The 18,949-nt window shown below is 38.0% G+C and overlaps 1 protein-coding gene across 1 annotated transcript; it reads right to left on the bottom strand.

Moving 5' to 3' along the window:
* Positions 1-1,024: 1,024 nt before the first annotated feature.
* Positions 1,025-15,043, bottom strand: baiap2l2a (BAR/IMD domain containing adaptor protein 2 like 2a). Its single transcript, XM_054608113.1, has 14 exons — positions 14,866-15,043; positions 14,241-14,316; positions 12,272-12,358; positions 10,158-10,219; positions 9,998-10,069; positions 9,640-9,720; positions 9,389-9,520; positions 8,022-8,120; positions 6,909-6,978; positions 5,979-6,162; positions 5,149-5,214; positions 3,809-3,983; positions 2,157-2,197; positions 1,025-1,729 (listed from the first exon to the last, which is right to left on the bottom strand). Exons 1-14 carry the CDS (start codon positions 14,917-14,919, stop codon positions 1,648-1,650), a joined length of 1,281 nt encoding a protein of 426 aa, XP_054464088.1. The 5' UTR covers positions 14,920-15,043; the 3' UTR covers positions 1,025-1,647.
* Positions 15,044-18,949: the final 3,906 nt, after the last annotated feature.

Here is an 18,949-nt window from a genome sequence, read left to right as displayed (position 1 = left end):
TCTAAATCCATCTCTCCTTCCTTCTATATTTCTCAGTCACATGTATCAAGCAGAGCAAGCGAAGCGTATCTTGACAGCAACCTAGTAATGTATAAAGGGGTCTCCTTAAAGAAGGTCAGAATTACCCTCTGGCGTCATTTGTTAGAATTCATTAGCATCGGCTGTGTGGTGGAAGCAGTGACAGGAGAGAAAGAAACTGCACGGAGAAAAAACTCTGCACAATCACAGATCACTGAGGAGCGTCTTTCTGCACTCTATTTTGCATTATGAATGTCACTTCGCTGAAAGAGGAAAAAGGAGGCGGAGGCCACATTGTTCCACTTGCCAAAGAGTCTTTATTGAGAAGTGCTGTGCTAGTTTAGCCGAGCCATGCTGTCAGGCCATTAGCAGAATTGGATCCACGCTGAGGTTCAATTTGGGTTAAGTATCCCCAGCAGAGGACCCAAACAGGCAACGCGGGAATCCTCTTTAGTAGGCCATTTTACTGCCTGAGCAAATAAACACAGATCCGCAGCTTAGAGGCTATCACTTATCACCAAGACTGTGTAGCTCAGAAAGGAACTAGACTGCTGAAGTGAATGTCGTTCACAAGAAAGACAAGTTAAAATTATTTTTAACCGAACTTTAACTAAGTGGCTTATTTAGTTGGCAGTATTTAATGTTAGAGTAAAAATACTAAATATTTGAAATCAAGTATTCAGGGGCTTTAACTGATGATGTTATGTCAGGATTTTTACTTAGGCAAAAACGTTCTTATCTTTTATGTTTGATACATCAACATCATATGCCGTCATTAAAAAATGAAAAAGCTAAATATATTGGTTAAAGTAATAATAGGATGCTATAAAGATGGTATTACATTATCAATGAACGCATTGCTCTTTTTTTTTTTTTTTTTTTTTTTTTTTTTTTTTTTTTTTACAAGATATTACATTATCTGCCAGAGGTTACATTTTCATTTTTCCCCAAAAAATTTATGAAATAGTAATGCAATTATTATTTATTTATTATTAAATTTGCGGACCATGCAGAAAGAAATGGTGGAGATGCAATACAATGACAAAACAAATGATAATTTATCATGCATCCATCACTGAGCTACAAATGAAACATATCTCAGCACTGACTCCTAACATCAACTGTACACTATTAACACATCATGGATTTCCAAATGGACAATATAAGTCATTCTCATACCTTCCATTGTCAGAATGTCAGAAAACACAAATAATTAATGATGATTTAGAACCAGGTAGGATAAATGCACCCATTAGTTTATGTTACATGAACACATTTGTTTCATAGTGATTCCTTCTAACTTTTATACAAATGTTAAAATCAGAGCCAATTATGAAAAAGTCAATACGATAAAACCATTATAACCTAAAAAAACACAATGTTTGTTGTAGTTTACCAAGATCCAAAAATAGACATCTACAGTCCTTATGCAAACCCAGAATTGATAAAATATTCATACATTTTTCTGTCCTCTTTCTTCAGCTGTGTGTGTCTCTTACCAAACCTAGTGTTGTTTTAGAAAGTAGCAAAACAGTAGACAGCCTCCACTCACATATACACTCTGGTATTTCGGAGGTCAAGAATGAACTGTCAAGCTCAACGAAAGCATTTTGTTTTGGGGTGAAGATGTCATCGTCGATTGACACGCGGGGCCGATCTGTCATCAGTGGACGTGGGCTTCAGCTTAACTGTGGCAAATGGGTTGGTGCCCCTTCAAAATAAAAGGGAGAGAGGGAAATAGATGTTGGAGGATGAAAAAAACTCAAAGGCATGGTGGAGAAAAGCATATTTGAGACTCACGTCGAAGGTTATAGCAAGAGAAATGAGAACTTCAATTTCACACTGTTCAAGCCTCATCTAGCAAACTGTTCACCTGAAGTGATGGTGAGAGTGATAGTCATGGCTCCCACATGGCCATGACTGAAATGGCTTCAGCACTAAACTGCACTTCAAACTCTAATGGAAGCAAAGCAATCCTATGCCATTTAGATCACTGGCCTCATCTGTTGTTCTCTCATTTAATGGGTTCATGATACACTTCAAAAATATCATTATTTTCTGTAGAAGAGAACATCAGTGCCATTTACACATTTTACAACCGATAGAGTGAGAGAGAGCCACAGTTACATTAATCTTACTTCGGGAATAGTTGTGGCTGTGATCCATGTGGTTTTGATACCTGCAGAAAAAAAAATATGAGAAAGGTGAGTGAAGGCCAATCCAAACCATAAAAAACGGAGACACACTAATGGAAGCTCAGCAGGCTCCGGCCCTCGACCCCTTCGCCCTTCTGCTTTCAGTCGGTCCTCCCACAAGCTGCCCATTGATGTTTTTTTGCCAGTCAGCTCCACACACACACACACACACACACACACACACACACACACACACACACACACACACACACACACACACACACACACACACACACACACACACACACACATAAAGCCAAACGATGCAACAAATGATGTGGGACATGTATCCATTCTTTTCCTTTTCTTCTCAAAGTGTGTCCAGTTGACACACACACACTGATAAATCATATTTTTACAATCGAGATCGACTACGGAGCGATAAAAGAGACCATGCAGAGACATCAAGGAAAATGCATCAATGTCACAATGAAATATAAACCAATGACCAAATATTTGGGGTCAAACTGAGTGATTGTGAAATAAATATCTCACTTGTTGTCTGTTAAATATACCAACCATTGTTGGAATACTGGTATGATGTGATTTGTTTTAATATAAGTCGTTTTTATATAAGAACATATCACAGTTGAGGAGGGCCAGTTATTACCTTGAGCTCTCTGCATGTCCTTAACAGAAACAGAAATGCTATTCAAACCACGGTGTGTTTGAATATCACCGAAGACAAAACACATTAAAAGTATTATCACACTGCAGCAACCTAAAGCTTATGTACCAGACATGGGTAGTCACTAGCACTTCAAACAGGTTCTCAGTCTAATAGTCTCAAGATACAGCATGCCAAAACAAGAGCACACACACACACACACACACACACACACACACACGCACACAACCTCCTGGCTCATACACCATCAGCAGCTGGAGCTCCCTCCCTGCATCCACCAGAAAGACGGGTGAGGAGCTGTGGAGAACAGCACCTTCCCACAGTGCCCCTGCTGGACAGACTGGCAAACACCATAAGAGATGAACAAACTGTGTTATCAGATCTGTGTTCTTTCATGTCACTGTTCGTTAATGAAGCACAAATCAGTGTGGCACAGTAGCACTCTCGTATGAGGCACCTTCTCTGAAGGGATTATAAATAGAAAGTAATGGCTTTTAAATCATTCATTAATGCTCTATAGGTCAATAAAAAAGACAATAATAACGAGAAACTTTTGGGTTGCCCTTTGATTAAAAATCTAAACCATGTGATGACTTATTTTTAACAACAGCTTATGAACATTAAAACTACAGACTTGATGAACCAAACTCCTTTATTTCTGACTTATAACTTATTGACATTGGTTGATGAGAAAATGAGAAACCCATGAGCACCTATGAGCACCGATGTTTCAAACTGTATTACACAAAGTTATTCTTATTAATGGCTAATTCAAAACTCATTGATAAAAGATGTATTAACCACTGATAAAGACATTAGTTACATTGTATAAACAATTTTTAAAAAGTTGTCTCATAAGAAAGTAGTCCCCAAAAGGCTTACAAAAAAGACCACAGAAGAAGACAAAAAATGCCAACATTTCAAAAAAAATTGAGAAATGAGAGAGAAATGATTGATATTGATGTACCTTGTTTTCTGAATGAGACCTGGCCCTTCTATCAGGTGTCGGTGTGATCGGTCGCATCTCATACTGTTTATATGAAGATAAAGGCGGTGGAGGGGGCGGGGCTCCGGTGTGACTGCTGCTTCCTGGTAGGTCGAGCAAGTTGCTCATGCTGCTGCTGCTTCGGAGAGAGGGGCTACTGAAATTACAAAAAAAATAAAACATTTCTTATCAGTAATCTTCTTGGTTTTTTCAATCCTCTTGAAGTGATTATTGTCTTTCATACTTAAAATATATTTGATTTGAACACAGAAAATTTGAGTTCAATCATGTTTTCCCTGTTAAAATATATTCAATTTCGTGTCCAATTCATAAGCTCTGTGCGTTCACATTTTAAGCTTTTTTGGTGTGGCATGTGTCCACAATGACTGAGTTACTTTTTAGTTTAAACTTCTTATTGGTTTTGCTCACAGCAATGGGTCACCCAAATATCTTAACTAGTTCATATTATTGTTCAAGGCCTGAGCTTCATACTGACCCTCTTTTAAAAGTTTTGGGCCCATAAAACAATAAGGACAGCCTCGGGGAGCTGCAAAATATGTCCTGTATCAGTTTGAAGGCAAACATTCTGCAAAAAGTATTACTTCTTCGAATTGTGGGAGGTAAGACATACAGATATCAGGCTGTGGGACCAAGACTTGCAGCATTGTTCAAAATACTCCACTTCAAAAATAAATAAATTCAGTGGGAAGAGAAACATGGGAGCAGCTGTTATTGTAGTATAAATATGAATGACTTGATGTTTGGGTCTACGAGACCTTTGTTTGTCATTATGACCAACATGGCACGTTAGTCAGTCTTTGACTGAGGCTATTAAAGTAGAATTTCAACAGCAAATTATAGGCACTTTAGTAATTTCCTAAATTCTTAGCTGGTTGTCTGGCAACCTCACTATGACAACAAGACTTCCAGAAATAACGGAGCCTGGGAAATAAATAGTCCAGCAACCCACCATAAAAACACAATGGACTGTTTTTACACTTTGGAGGTAACCCGTGTCGATTAGTTAGCTTTGGAGGTCCTGACAAGCAAACTTTGTTCCTGTTGGACAGAGCCAGGCTAGTTGTTTCCCCTGTTTTCAGCCATTGTGCTAAGCAAAGCTAAGCTAACCTAAGCTACCTGGCTGTTGCCTGAAGCTGCATATCGATAGTATGGTGGACTTTCTGAAAACCTTGTCTTTCGCCATGCTGGCATAGTAAGAGTCAGTGAGATATGTCAATTCAGTTCTTTAACAGCCTGCACTTTGCGTGACATAATTTTATTTAACAGTCATACTTGTTGAATACATTTGTTGGGATGTTTACCTAGAGCTGATTGTCTTTGGAGGATCATCCAATGCTTCCACATAGGCGGCTGGAAACCATCCCTCACTGAAAGCAAAAGAGACAGAAAGTCAATACAGATATTCATGGTCCCTGGAGGATGAATTCTTATTGACTCAAGGTCAAAATTTAAAAGTGTCCAATACCTTGGTTTGTAACCAGATAGCTTCTAAGCTTATGACATTTCCATCAGCCTCAGCTACACTTTGTGTTTAAGACTACATCTAATTAGCAAATGCTGCATGCTAATACGCCAAACTCAGATGCTTAACATAAAAAGCATTATGCTAAATATCACCATGTTAGCATACTGATGTTAGCATTTAGCTCAAATATCCCTTGTGCTTCAGTAAAGTGCCCCAGAGCAGCTAGCATTGCTGTTGAATGTTTTCTTTTGCTTTTCTATTTCTCCTTTTAGTCTTTATGGTTTTTCTATTTTTATTGTCTCTCCAGTCATTTTGTTGCAGTTTCTTATTGCTCACAAAGGGTTGCCCCATCACTTTTCCCTCCATTTCATTTTTCCTTATAAAGGGACCTGTGTCCAAAACATTAAAGGTAAAACGTTTGTCAGCAGAATCATTACAGTGAGAAGCGGAAAGTCCAGCAAAAGAAAGTATGCTGATTTACAGTTTTGTACTGTAACAGACATATTAACAAGGTATAGAGATAGACAATGATTAAGCAACCTTGTCAGTCACGTAAACTGACACACACACACACACACACACACACACACACACACACACACACACACACACACACACACACACACACACACACACACACACACACACACACACACACACACACACCGTGAGCTGCTGTCAGCACGTCCATACAGCCAGCCGTTTCTTGGCTCTTGGACCACCACGGTGATCATCTCTCCCCTGGTGAAGGGCAGCAAGGTGGGGTTAGAACCACTGGGCTGGTGGGCCACGCGGGCCCTCGAGGATCTGCCTCCTGTGGAGCGAGAAATGCCTCCCTGGGGAGACGGAGCTGGAGAGATGACAAATGAAACACTTAAGTGCACTGAGGATAGTTTGTGAAAGCACAAGCGAGATGATAAACAAGCGTACATTGCCAAGAAGGATCTCTGGTGAGATGATTAATTAAAAACTATAAGCGACAAGGATTTATTTCTTTAATTATGGCCCTGGAAAGCATAACTCAGAGGGTTAGCAGACTACTAAATATCTTACTCTATGTAAAAAAAATTCTGTTTGGATGGCATGGGATGCACTTTAATGAATTATACCAAAGAGGGTGGCATTATTTTGTCTCTCTAGTGAGCATCTGTTGGGAAAACAAGCCTGCTGCACATATTGTTTCAGAAGGGCAAAACTGGGAAAAGTGCTATTTAATATTCTGGCTATTATTTTTTATACATTGTTACTTTATCTATTTTTACCCTAGATAGGCAAGCCAAGTAATTAGACAGACTTTATGCACAGGAACTTACAAATGGAAAGATATGAAAGTGTGTGATGTGCAAAATTATGAAGAGGGAGAGAAAGATGGACGAGAGAGAGAGAGAGAGAGAGAGAGAGAGAGAGAGAGAGAGAGAGAAACAGAGATAAAAGGCTTAAAGAAAGATAAAGTGGGTGGTGAAGGGAAATCACAATGAGCACTGGCGGAGGCATTATGGGCAGAAGAAAAACATAAAATATGTGGCAACTAAGTAAAACCAGAATCAGGTGTTCTGAGAACTTGAACAGCTAAAAAGTTGACAATCAATCCCTCACCCCTTGATGGGATGTTGCCGAGCTGCAGCTCCTCTCTGCTCCTTCTCATATCCTCCTCCTTCATCCCCATCTGTGCAACAATCACATGCACAGGTACAAACAACTTGTCAGTAATCTTTTGTGATGCTTATACATCTTTTAAACCCCAGGAAATACTGCAGTCACAATGCCACAATTCATATGTGAACAAACAAAAAATAAAGACAAGTCAGCCGCCCAGGATGTGTTGAATATTCTAAATGTAACAATGAGTAATGTATGTCATGTGTGACTGTAGAAGCACAACCCAAATATCTGTCCTAAGCGGCCCACTGGCTTCTCTCTCTGTTATAAGCGAAGGATAAATCCCACGTCAAAACAAAACAAACACAGAATCCATGTTAATCCTGCGATTGTTATTACAGTAGGATGTGGGGATCTGTGGGGTTCGTCTGCACGTCACCTTCCAACGAGGAATATACTGAAACTGACTGGTTTTTATCTCAGGGGCGTCTCTGTTGTTTACTTGAATGGTAATTGCAGCCTTCATACAAAGAATTTTATGGATTCAGTTTGTGAATTATCCATGGTGTATTAATCCCACTGTATTAAGATGTGGACGTAACTCAAGGACTCATGCGTTTATTCAGACGATATGTGAGGTTCAGATGTTTATTAAGGTTAGTGTTTGGACAGAAAAATATGTGTAGCCTTATCACAATCCCATATTTCTTTCTTTCATGCGAGACATTCTGTAATCTCTGCCCTCTTATTTCAACTACAAGTTTAATCCTCTTCAGAAAGCTTTCGTCTAACAGGAAACTGATTTCAAATTAAATCAGGCTCCAACCAGCAGAGGGCCCCCTAGTAACAAGTATATTTTTGCAATCATTTACTGGTTTCCCTTCAACACAAGGCCTGTGAATGAGTATTGTCCATTTGTTTTCACACTTGAAAACAAAATGTTAAGGTTTTGAATCAAACAGATATTCCCTCAGTCCTTTCTCCTGCAGGATTATTTCTCACACCAGCATCATATTCTTGGAGTTGCTGAAAGATTAAAATGCTACATCCAGCTCTGACCTTGCCTGAATAATTCAGTAAAAACGACTGATTTCTATGAACTGAACTCACAGAGTTGACTACAAGAGGGGGAAGTCTGGCCTCGGGTCCTCTGGTGGCATCGACCTCCTCAGTCCAGGAATCAGCTCTCTGCTGGAGGGATCCTCCTGTCTGCCACCCCGCACACACACACACACACACACACACACACACACACACACACACACACACACACACACACACACACACACACACACACACACACACAGATGTAAATAAGTTCATGCTCAGTGCTGCACATCAAGACAAGAGACGTTTATCTACATATGATAAATAACAGTGCGCTATGTTTGTGACTAAATGTTGTATGAAAGGAGTCATCAGTGTGTAATTCCTATTAGACTGCCATCTCTTTGTGTTTGTCTGGTCTGGTGAACCAGTAAAATCTACAAAACAAAAACTTTGAGAATTATTGAAGCTCATACAAAAAAGTAAAAGATTTTTCCTTTTTATCTTTACTCTACGCTGTTGTAAGTCTGCAAATTTCCCCGCTGCGGGACTAATAAAGGATTATCTTATCTTATCTTATCTTATCTTATCTTATCTTATCTTATCTTAAATTTACACTTAACATCTTATCATTTATCTTATCACTTTTGGACTTTTTATCTCACAATTTAGATTTGCATGTCATAATTCAGAATTGTTCTATCTTACAATTTGGATTTTTATGTTACTACTGATTGTTTTCTTTATTTCTTCTTATGACTTTGACATTTTTTGTCATATTTTCTCCATTTTATCTCATATTTCTGTATTTTTATCTTATAATTTGGACTTAAGCCCTGTTTTGACATTGTTAATAAATGATGTAAAGTAGTAACTTAAAGTTTTGGGCTGCTAGTTACAAGTGCAGGGAGTAACAAACAGGAACATGTGTCAGGTCAGTCCTGAACCACTGGTACAGTCTCAAAGGGCATTTGATAGCCTCGTTATGATAACGAAGGGTTTACTGCACTAAAGATGTCAGTCACAGTAAAATGTTTAATTGGGTCAGAGGGGTGTCATAAAAATTGAGCAAGGAGTCCAGAGTTCAAACAGACCTGTTATTCTAATAATAACTTTATTTATATAGCATTTTACAATTACAAACTGCTGTTAGTATATCATCAGTCCTGCTGAAGAAACTGAATTTGTATCTTCTGTTCTGTGGTTGACCTTCGTTATAAAGCACAGGAATTTCCTCACGGGGTTGTAATGAAGTCTCATAATCATTACACATAATTGAGAATTCTCTTTTGAGTGCCTTCCGTCACTGTTCCTCTGAGATTCATTGCAATGAGTCGTAAAACAAACCTAATTTGGCACCCGTAGTCAATAAGCCAAAACAAACCATAAAATATTGAGTTTTCAAATGCAATTTGAAGAAGGTTTTATACCTTATTCATGAGGTGGGCGATGGATTGTATCAGGCCGCAGTGTTTCTCCGACAGGAAGCGGTATCGCCTCTCCTCCTCCTTCAGAGCGTTGTTGTGGCTCTCCTTGAGGAAGTGCATATACTCGCTACAATCCTGCAGATACACATGACTGACAGTTATATATATATATACACAAATTTTACAAGGACACACTCATATACAGTGGTGCCAAATTTTTGCTCCAGGGTGCAGAAATAGAGACAGAGAGAAACCTGGTTGTCTCCTCTCCTCAGCTGTCTCTCCAGAGCTGCTGACTGGTTGTGGACTTCCATTTCGTAGTGCTTCCTGCTGCTCTGTTTGAGAGACAATTCACATCATGTCTGCGTACAATCATTTCAGTCATCAAGGTTACAACCAGCAATCCAGTGGAAATTAAAATTATGACATTTCCTCATTCATTTTAATGGCATTTTCACTTCCAATGACAGATTCCCATGATACCACACAGTTGTTAATTTGACATCCTTCCCATCCCAATTTTCCTTCCTGAAAATTATGATGAGATAACAGCACGTCATCTGTAAGAATCCCTTTTGACCTTGTTGTGCCCCCGCTTTGTCCCTCACTCACTGATATGTAATCTTTGTCCAGTCTAATGTTGCTGTCCATCTCCTGAAGGAGCTCCATACTGAACCAGCGGAACTGGGAAAAATAAAATCATATTATCATATAAGAGTTAGGTCACACTCAAAACTTATGATGGACGGATGAGTGTGTCGATGTAACTTACTACTCCATCCAGCCCCACCGTGAGTCTTCTTTGGCTCTCAGAGATCTGAATCAGGACATCTCCTTAAACACAATTGCATTAAGCTACATGTCACTACTATACTAATAACTTAATATATCACTTTAAAACAATAAAATTAAATTGTGCTTATTAAATCCATCCCCTTTGTTCACCTCTATCTACTCAGTAACTTCTTGAACACTAGGCCTCTGGCTGAGGCCCCTGCTTGGGTCTGCGAAACTACATGGTCTATTTTGTATCATCATAAAGGTAACGTCTGTTAGATTTCTGCAGAGGTGTGAACATCAGTATATGTGATTGGCCCAATCACATATACTGATGCTCATTTACATATACCCAATCAGATTGGGTATATGTAAATGAAGATGGAGCAAATCATAATGAAATATTTAATTTCCATTAGATAAAACTGTACAGTTTTAGAGTGAATATTTTGGCAGTTTCAGCACAAACCTCTTGCAAATCATAGCTCAACATCTGAACATTACATCTGCACATGCCAGTGCTAATATATTTAAGCACAGCAAAGTCAGAGAAGATTTAGTAGAGTAATGTTGAAGTTGAGTCTTTATTTTGGACATTTCTGGTACATTTTTGTACCATCCTTGCCATTTGAGACGTTCTCAGTCAGATGTAAATCTCATTTAATTTCACACGCAACTATTGGGATTAATTCCATCTAAATATAACTGTTAAAATTAAAATGAACTAAAATGAATTTGTATCATGCAGCAGACTAAACATCTTTTCATCCTAATGGTTACAAGACCAGAACTATTTTCTCTTAGGGAAACACATGCTTAGCACCTTGACACAAATATTATGCAAGACAGAAGAGAGATAAAACTGTAGGTCTTTTATAATATAGTCTTTAACTTATAACAAGTTTTGATTTTACAACTGCAATTTACTCAGGCCAACTGTTAAGTATTTTACTGTTTCCTCTTGTGGACACTATGTGTGTTGCTTACTAGATGAATCACTGTGCTGTACTTGGTTCTAAGGATCAATAATGTGTCACTAGAGATACTTGTTGCTTCCTGAATAGAAGGCCAAGGTAACTGTCTTGACAGTTAATCTATATTTGTTTTAATCCAGTTTCCTTGTTACTGTGCCAATGGTTTATACAATACCTTTAATCTGTGTTGAAGTTTCTGACCCATGATGATATTCATGGGATCTCATTGTTTTCTTGTGTGTTCACTATCGTAAAATTATCTGCCAAATATTGTTTTGACAGTTGCACAGTTGCTTCCAGTAAAAAGCCAACTGCTGTCTTAAACCTTTATTTAAATTGTGCTTAGCTATGTAGCTAGGGGCAAGCTCCAAACCATTTCAAAGCAGTTTGAATATAATGTTTTATCATGCCATAACATTGTATTCTGGAAAGTGTAACTTGTTTAGTTTGACTTGCCACTGTCCCTGAAATGCATGCTGGGAGTCGTTTCCCCCCTAGACTAATGATCGAGTATGTACAGTATCTTCAACTCCAGCCACTAAACCAAACATGACTCCTCTTTAGAGTGGCTGTAAGTGAGCAGAGCACGGCCCGCTGCCTGTCATCGTCAATTATTCATGTTCCCAGCTGGCATTTGATACCTACTGCCAACCCTTCTTGGCTTAAACTCACAGAAAAACAGACTTAAACATACATGTGTTTGAACCCTACTGTTGTCGTACAGTAAGTAGAAATCTAATTAGTTAATTCTGCCACACTCTTGACTTGACTTGAGCCCAATACAGGCCTCAGGTCAGGTAAAAGTTTCTAAGTCTTTAAAAGCACTGTAAAATGAAACTAAACTAATTCAATTTATCAAAGCAGGCTATATTTAATGCAACTACATATCAAAGACTATGCTTGTCACACACACACTCTTGCTACATATTTAATATGTCCTTGTAATTGTGAAAGGAGTAATAAAGCGCCGCCAAAAGGTAAACTTTGGTCTTCATGACGCTGAAGAAAACTTTTGAATTAGTTTAATAAATGACCATAAACACATCAAAGACAACATGCTCACATCCTGGATTGTAGATACGGCAATAACTTATTTGTGTTTCCAAACGGTTATCATACGTGTGTTCATACCTACCTAGGGAGCGTGAAGACATGGTGTTCAAAGCCTTCTCTCCAATCTTTGAAAGTTCACTAAAGTAGGCCTCACTTGTTACAGCAAGGGCTGAAACAACACAAACATAATAGTCATTTGAAATGCAAATGTATTTGGTGTATTCATTTCCCTGGCATGGAAATACACAAGCGCAGGGACATTAATGACGAAAACGAAACGATTCAATAATTCAAATTTCCATACAAACAAATGTGTAAGAAAATGGAAATGTGTTTATCAAAAACTAAAAAAGGCATAAATTCACAGGAAAATCCCATTTTTCTTAACTAGCAATGACCATGAAGTCCTTTTTCGCTCTCATTGACCACCAGCTATTGATACTGCTTTTTTCCCACTATACTCCCAGAAAGAGCCAGAATCTAGTAAACTACATATAGTATTTGGTAGAATCTGACATATTTTTAGCCTAGAATTTGTTTTTTAATCTCTCAGAATATATTTTCAAAGAACAGCTAAAAACAAACGAAACAGAAGAGCCAAACCCTGTCAAAGCTAAACGGTGAGTTAGCCACAGCTAGCCTTGGCTCAAGCTAATTTTATTTTATTTTCCCTATTGCTGCTTCATGTGATTAAATTATAAACATTTTGATGAACTAACATGTTGGTGATTTAGTTGGTCATCCCACACAAACACAGCGGCTAAATCAAGTCCTGAAGAATTAAAACAGCCTAACTAGTCCTGCTAAAAGCTAACTAGCCTAGCTTTGCAGAGTTGCAGTGAACGACATCTCAGGTTTAACTCAATTTGAATTCATGATTAGATTTGGTATGGTTAATGAAATTGTAAATAACATTATCATATTGATTTAAAAGTGATTTTTTTTAAACAAATGGTAGAAGAAAACTAGAGTTTATTCACTAAACCCCAATTAAATCTCCAGCCTGGTGTTATCTCAGTAACTTGAGCATGGCATTAGATCCCTGAGCAGAGTCATTCTGGTCTTTTATTGTCAGCAGGTGAGATTAACTTGTTTTTGGACAGATGGTGACTCAGCCCGTGCTAACTAATCAAACAAAACAATCCCAGTGGCTGTGAGAAATTGATTTCAATCATGAAAGTGATGGTGCTTTAATAACAACGGATATAGGGAGAGTCTGAGCTGCATACAATATCTATTAGAAAAATAGATGATTTAAAAAATGTATGAGCAGAAGCTGTATCAGTAGAATCTATACGTTACATTTGTTCTTGGTCTTTGAGCTCATTAACATGTCATGAGGTTATTGCTCTAACCTGAATACACAGCATTAACTAACAGACTGTGCGCAGGTGGCAACAGACGACATAAAAATCATTTTAAAACCTGCAGGCTTTTGTAGGAGCTTTTAGTTGCAACTATGAATCAGTTTCTGAGGATGTAGCATTACTGCTCTCCCATGTATTAAACAAACACCTGTAATGGAATACAACTGCTTCTGTTGCTGAATTAAATTTTCCTTTCAGCCATTCACATTTAATGCATTGCACGTGGATTAGAGAGTGATTATGATGTGGATAATTAAGACATAAAATATAGACGCGATTACTCTGTGCCTTAAGATTCAAATGAAAAGTTTCAGCCTGACCCCTTCTCTTCCTTACAGGACTTAAATGACACACAGTCAGATAAAGAGCGTAGAAATAAATTCAACACTACATTCAGTATCCTTAATCCCTGCCTCTGTATATGGAAATTTATAATTGTGTTTGGCTGGTGACAGTATAGTCATAACAGCCTCTGCAGGCCTCGCTTAAAGGCCCATAATCAAGGCTATAAGAGCAAAAGGATATCCCCTAAGCATATGGACTTTGGAATTATGTCTAGTGAGATAGATGCCTGACGGCTCCCATATTCCATGGAAAGCCATTAGAGTTTGTTTAGTTTATTGTCCTCATAAAGTTGACCTCAAAGATAGTCTCGTCAGCAGATTGTGTGTCTTTCTTTCTTACCCTGGAAAGCTTGGACGTAGCTGTTACCCAGTGAGACCAGCTTCTGTAGGCTTGGGTTGAACTCTTCCATCAAGCTCTGTTTGGGGAACACACACACACACACACACACACACACACACACACACACACACACACACACACACACACACACACACACACACACACACACACACACACACACACACACACACACACACACACACACACATTACTATTTCTGGTGAGTTTTTTTCGACAGTCACTTGAACTTTAAGACCCGCCTAAAGGAGAATCAATCAAATCCATCTATAATTCAATCTGTATTTATGAGCAGAAACTCCCTTTCCCCCTACACCGGAGCACAGACAACCTCAGACTCCAGCAGAGGAAATACTTCTTGAATTTTGAAAATGACTTTGTGCATTCACATCAAGTTCGCTTGGTAGAAATCACATTTCAAAAGAACTAAAAAAAAGGTTTAACTGAGCTTCACTCATCAGTAACCAGGTCATGTTCCTATGTTTTCCAGAAACTCTTCAACTTTCCTGAAGTTTGCCACTTGAAAAAATCACAACACATGCCAGGACACTCTGTCTGTTTCACAAGTGAGTTTGTTGTCTAATTTATTTAGTTATCTGTTGCTTACCGAGTAAATCCTCAAGGTTGAGCGATGCAGCTGATCCATCTTCATCCCCGACATGTTTGTATCCAGAACAATGCAACCGTCTGTGAAACCTTGAAAGCTCTGCAAGTCCTAAACCATGCAGCAAATGTTCCAACACCTCTGTGAGAAAATAGTTGATAGTATTGAAGTGGACGTGGAGTTGAGGAGAGGAGGCAGTATGTTAGTGTGCTGGTAACTGACACCACTGTGGCCTAAGAAAAAGACAGGAGTAAATAATTAAACATGGCTCAACCATAAAACACACTGACATATGCTGTAAACCCTGACTGTCTAGGCGTCTCTGTGTGTGTGTGTGTGTGTGTGTGTGTGTGTGTGGGTGTGTGTGAGTGTGTAGTGTGTACTTGCCACATTGTCTGTTTTATTCAAAACTTTAACAGAGATCTGTTTTCATGAAATCATTACATGTATACTTTAGAAATGAGTCATGAATATCCATTCTTGAATCTGTCTTTGGGTATTTGGCTGAATCATTTCTATCTTAACATATAAAAAACATTTCTTTGGAAGCTCTGGTCGGAAAGGGGGAATCTTTGTCTTGGGAGTGGGTTTAATGTGAAGTTATTCACAACCTTAAATCAGCAGTTAGATCTACCAGATTTGAAGGTTAAAATTAGACATATTTTATTTAAGCTCAAATACTTTAAAACCCCAGGATTCAAACACTCCCTCTTTTATTCTGTTTTTATTTGGAAAGGGGAATACATGCTCCATGCTTCTGAATCACTCATTTACCAAGCCATCTTATCTTAGAGCAGCAGGAAATAGATTCAAATATTTTCATTTTCTGAGGAGGCATAGATAAATATTGTAAAGAATTTAAAGCAAATGTCCAGGGAGGTTAGACTGGTCAAGGTTGAGGTTATAAATCAGTTCGACTATTCAAACATTAGCTTTGCCTCCAGTGAACGTATGGTTTGGTCAACAAGAGACTGTAGCAGCATATGAGAGACGGTCCCTAATTAACCAGGTGGAGAATAATGCTCAGAAAAAGATTAAAAAAAGCCTGGACTTTGTTAATGGTCAATGGTAACAGCCATAACCCCTTGCAGATATTGGACCATCTGTGATTACCTGATAGTTTGATGTATTTGTTTGTATGACTACAGACAATGTGTGATTAGAATCTATTATGACTAATATTTAATTTTTTCTTCATTTTTTATCAAATTTTGCATTTAAATTTGTGATTGTACAATTTTGTGACATTCATGTCTACTTCTTGTATTGCTTTTATTCCTACTCTATTGTTGTATGACAACAAACAGATCATAAAAAAATAATCATGAATATATCCTTTCATTAAAAAAAAGGCTAAATAGTTATATAAAACAGCTGGGTGCTGTAGTTTTTTTTGCAAACACTGCTCAAACAGGAGGTATGGTTGTATTTGTCAGGGACTATTTTCAGAGTATTTACAGCAGCAAAATGGTGTCTGTTGTATTGACACAAAATAAAACACACTGCCCATGTTCACCATAACACATTTATAGCATTCAGAGCAACGGGTTACAGAGTGCAAGGCTGTGGCTCACTTATTAGTGTTACAGGTTTCAGACAATGGAGGACTTTGGAGCCATGGAGCAAATTCAAATTCATAGTAAAACTAAAGTTAAGAAGTGTCTTCTAGTGAATCAGAACCAGACTTGCTGCAATCATTTGCATATTAAGTAGCACCTTTTCATTTTTCAAAAAAAAATACATGAATGGGGCAAAATTGTGATTGTGGGCTACATACGTAAATGAAAGTGACTTATTAAAAAAAATCACAAAGTGAATGTGTAACTGAAGCATATTTTGAAATCCGTGATCCCAATCCTTAATACAGTAATACCAGTAATATTTCTCCTTTTTGATTGGTGAATGCAGAATTCAGTTGTAATATGTGCTAAAAATCCTATAATCCTTGTACTTTAATCACTTGGAATGTCAAAATCCTACTTGCAACGACTGTGTAAGGGTAAAACAGAATAGCGGTGCTGACACATTTTTGTATACAATTTAATAAAACATGTTAATTTAATGTATCTTGATATTTGGTAATCATTTTCTGGTTAATCATAAGAACTATTGATTGTTGAGAGAAAACATTCTCTTTTTCTACCAGTGACCAAAACAAAAAAAAAGACAGGGAGAGAGAATCTGCTTTATTTGATCAAAACCCCAGAAGAGTGGAGAGAAACATATTGATTTCTGTCCTCACTTCAACCATCATATTTTGGCATTCGGCCCAATACCTCCTGCTGCAAAGCTCAAACACACACTGCCGCGAGCTGCACTCAGCCCACACCTCTGAGAGACTCATTTTTTTCTCAAACAACAGCTTTGTTCTGTCTGTGACATGTCAGAGTCAGTGAACTCCCAATGAACTCCTCTAGGAGATGTCCAGGTTTCACATGGACAGTAAATTATCCTTTTTGTGAAGGCATGTAGGACGATGTGGTAAGAGTATTGGTTGTATTTTATTCTATCAGATGCATGGCTAGAGAGAATCCACAGAGGAAGTAAAGAGTAAACTGGGAAACCTTTGGTTCTTAGGTTAGTTGTTCTCAGTTTAATAGATAACTGAAGGCTCTGGCAGAGAGACAGAGACAGAGAGAGAGAGAGAGAGAGAGAGAGAGAGAGAGAGAGAGAGAGAGAGAGAGAGAGAGACAGAGACAGAGACAGAGAGAGAGAGAGAGAGACAGAGAGAGACTTGTACACTAGATGGCACCATTAACTTACTGGATGCATGACTTGAATTTCAAACAGCTTCATAACATTCCTGTTGTAATCTCTTTCTTCCTTCCTCTTTTTTCTCCTCATAAAGTAATTTACATTTTTATTCAATATTTCATCTGTTAGCTAGCAAACCCATGCACACTAACACTTTCTTACACAAGAAGCTGACGTATATGGAATTACTGCAACAAACTAAGTATTGATTTTATAATATATCTGATTATTAGGGGTGGGGAGATTTTCAGGCCATTTACCTAAATAAAAGCAGAAATATTACAATATAAGTGAAAGTATTGAATTGCAAAGCTTACTAAAGCAAAAGTATAAAAGTATTATAAAAAAGGAAGTGTTAAAGTATTATATGCAGCAGACCCTGTCAGAGTTAAAATATTCTTGGATTATTATTATTACTGGTGCGTTAATATTTTAGTGCTGTGAGTAAGAAGTAGCTACTTTTAACTATTCAAAATACTGTTTGTTTAATCTGTAACAGTTTAATAACTGATCACATGTTTTGTGACTCTTTATCTGCAAAGTAACGATCACATAAATGCTTAGTTAAAAAATTATTTCGGAATTGTAATGAACTATAATGGACTATAGATGTATAAAGTAGCATTAAACGATGAATGAAACAGAAGAGGGAAAAACAACATTAACATACAAAACAATCATACTGAAAACCTTGAAATATATATGAAAAATGTTTTTCACTGCCACTATTCATTTTGTTTTCATACCCCTAAAGAGGTTAAGTCACCTGCTTACAAACACGTCAACGTACAAAAAGTCCCACAATGTTTTTGGACTTTGGGACTGTGAATCTCTGACCAAATCACCATCACAGCTTATGGATAAACTCCTGTGGAAAATGTGCATTAATGTAATGAAATATTCCAAACAAGGGAATCTTCAAAAGCTCTAACGCCACTGCAGCACACAACATAAAGGTCACTGGCGACTTATGATAAATCAAGCTCAGACTTACCGGCCACACAGTCTCTCACAGAGGCTTGTATAGACATAAAAGCTGAGCAGTATATTTCCAACATTAACTGGGCAGCGGTGTCCAGAAGGCTTCACCCACGCTGGCCTTTTTAATGCACTCGTACCCCTCATATTATAGCTCAGACTCAGTGGACTGTGCTGCAGTGTAATAAAACATAATTTTATACTGTAATCCCCAAATGCATTCATGTACAGAGCCGCTGTTTACACCTTCATCACCCTAAAACCCTGAAATAAAAACCATTTAAAGCTGCAAGCGTCACCCACAATCACCATTAGTTGTAACACAGCGACAAGCATGGTGGAAATTACTGCAATA

This window comes from Anoplopoma fimbria, chromosome 11, assembly GCF_027596085.1.
Source record: "Anoplopoma fimbria isolate UVic2021 breed Golden Eagle Sablefish chromosome 11, Afim_UVic_2022, whole genome shotgun sequence".
Classification (NCBI taxonomy): Eukaryota; Metazoa; Chordata; class Actinopteri; order Perciformes; family Anoplopomatidae; genus Anoplopoma; species Anoplopoma fimbria.
The sequence above is the reverse complement of the archived record's forward strand: the minus strand, read 5'-3'. Positions and strand labels throughout refer to the sequence as shown.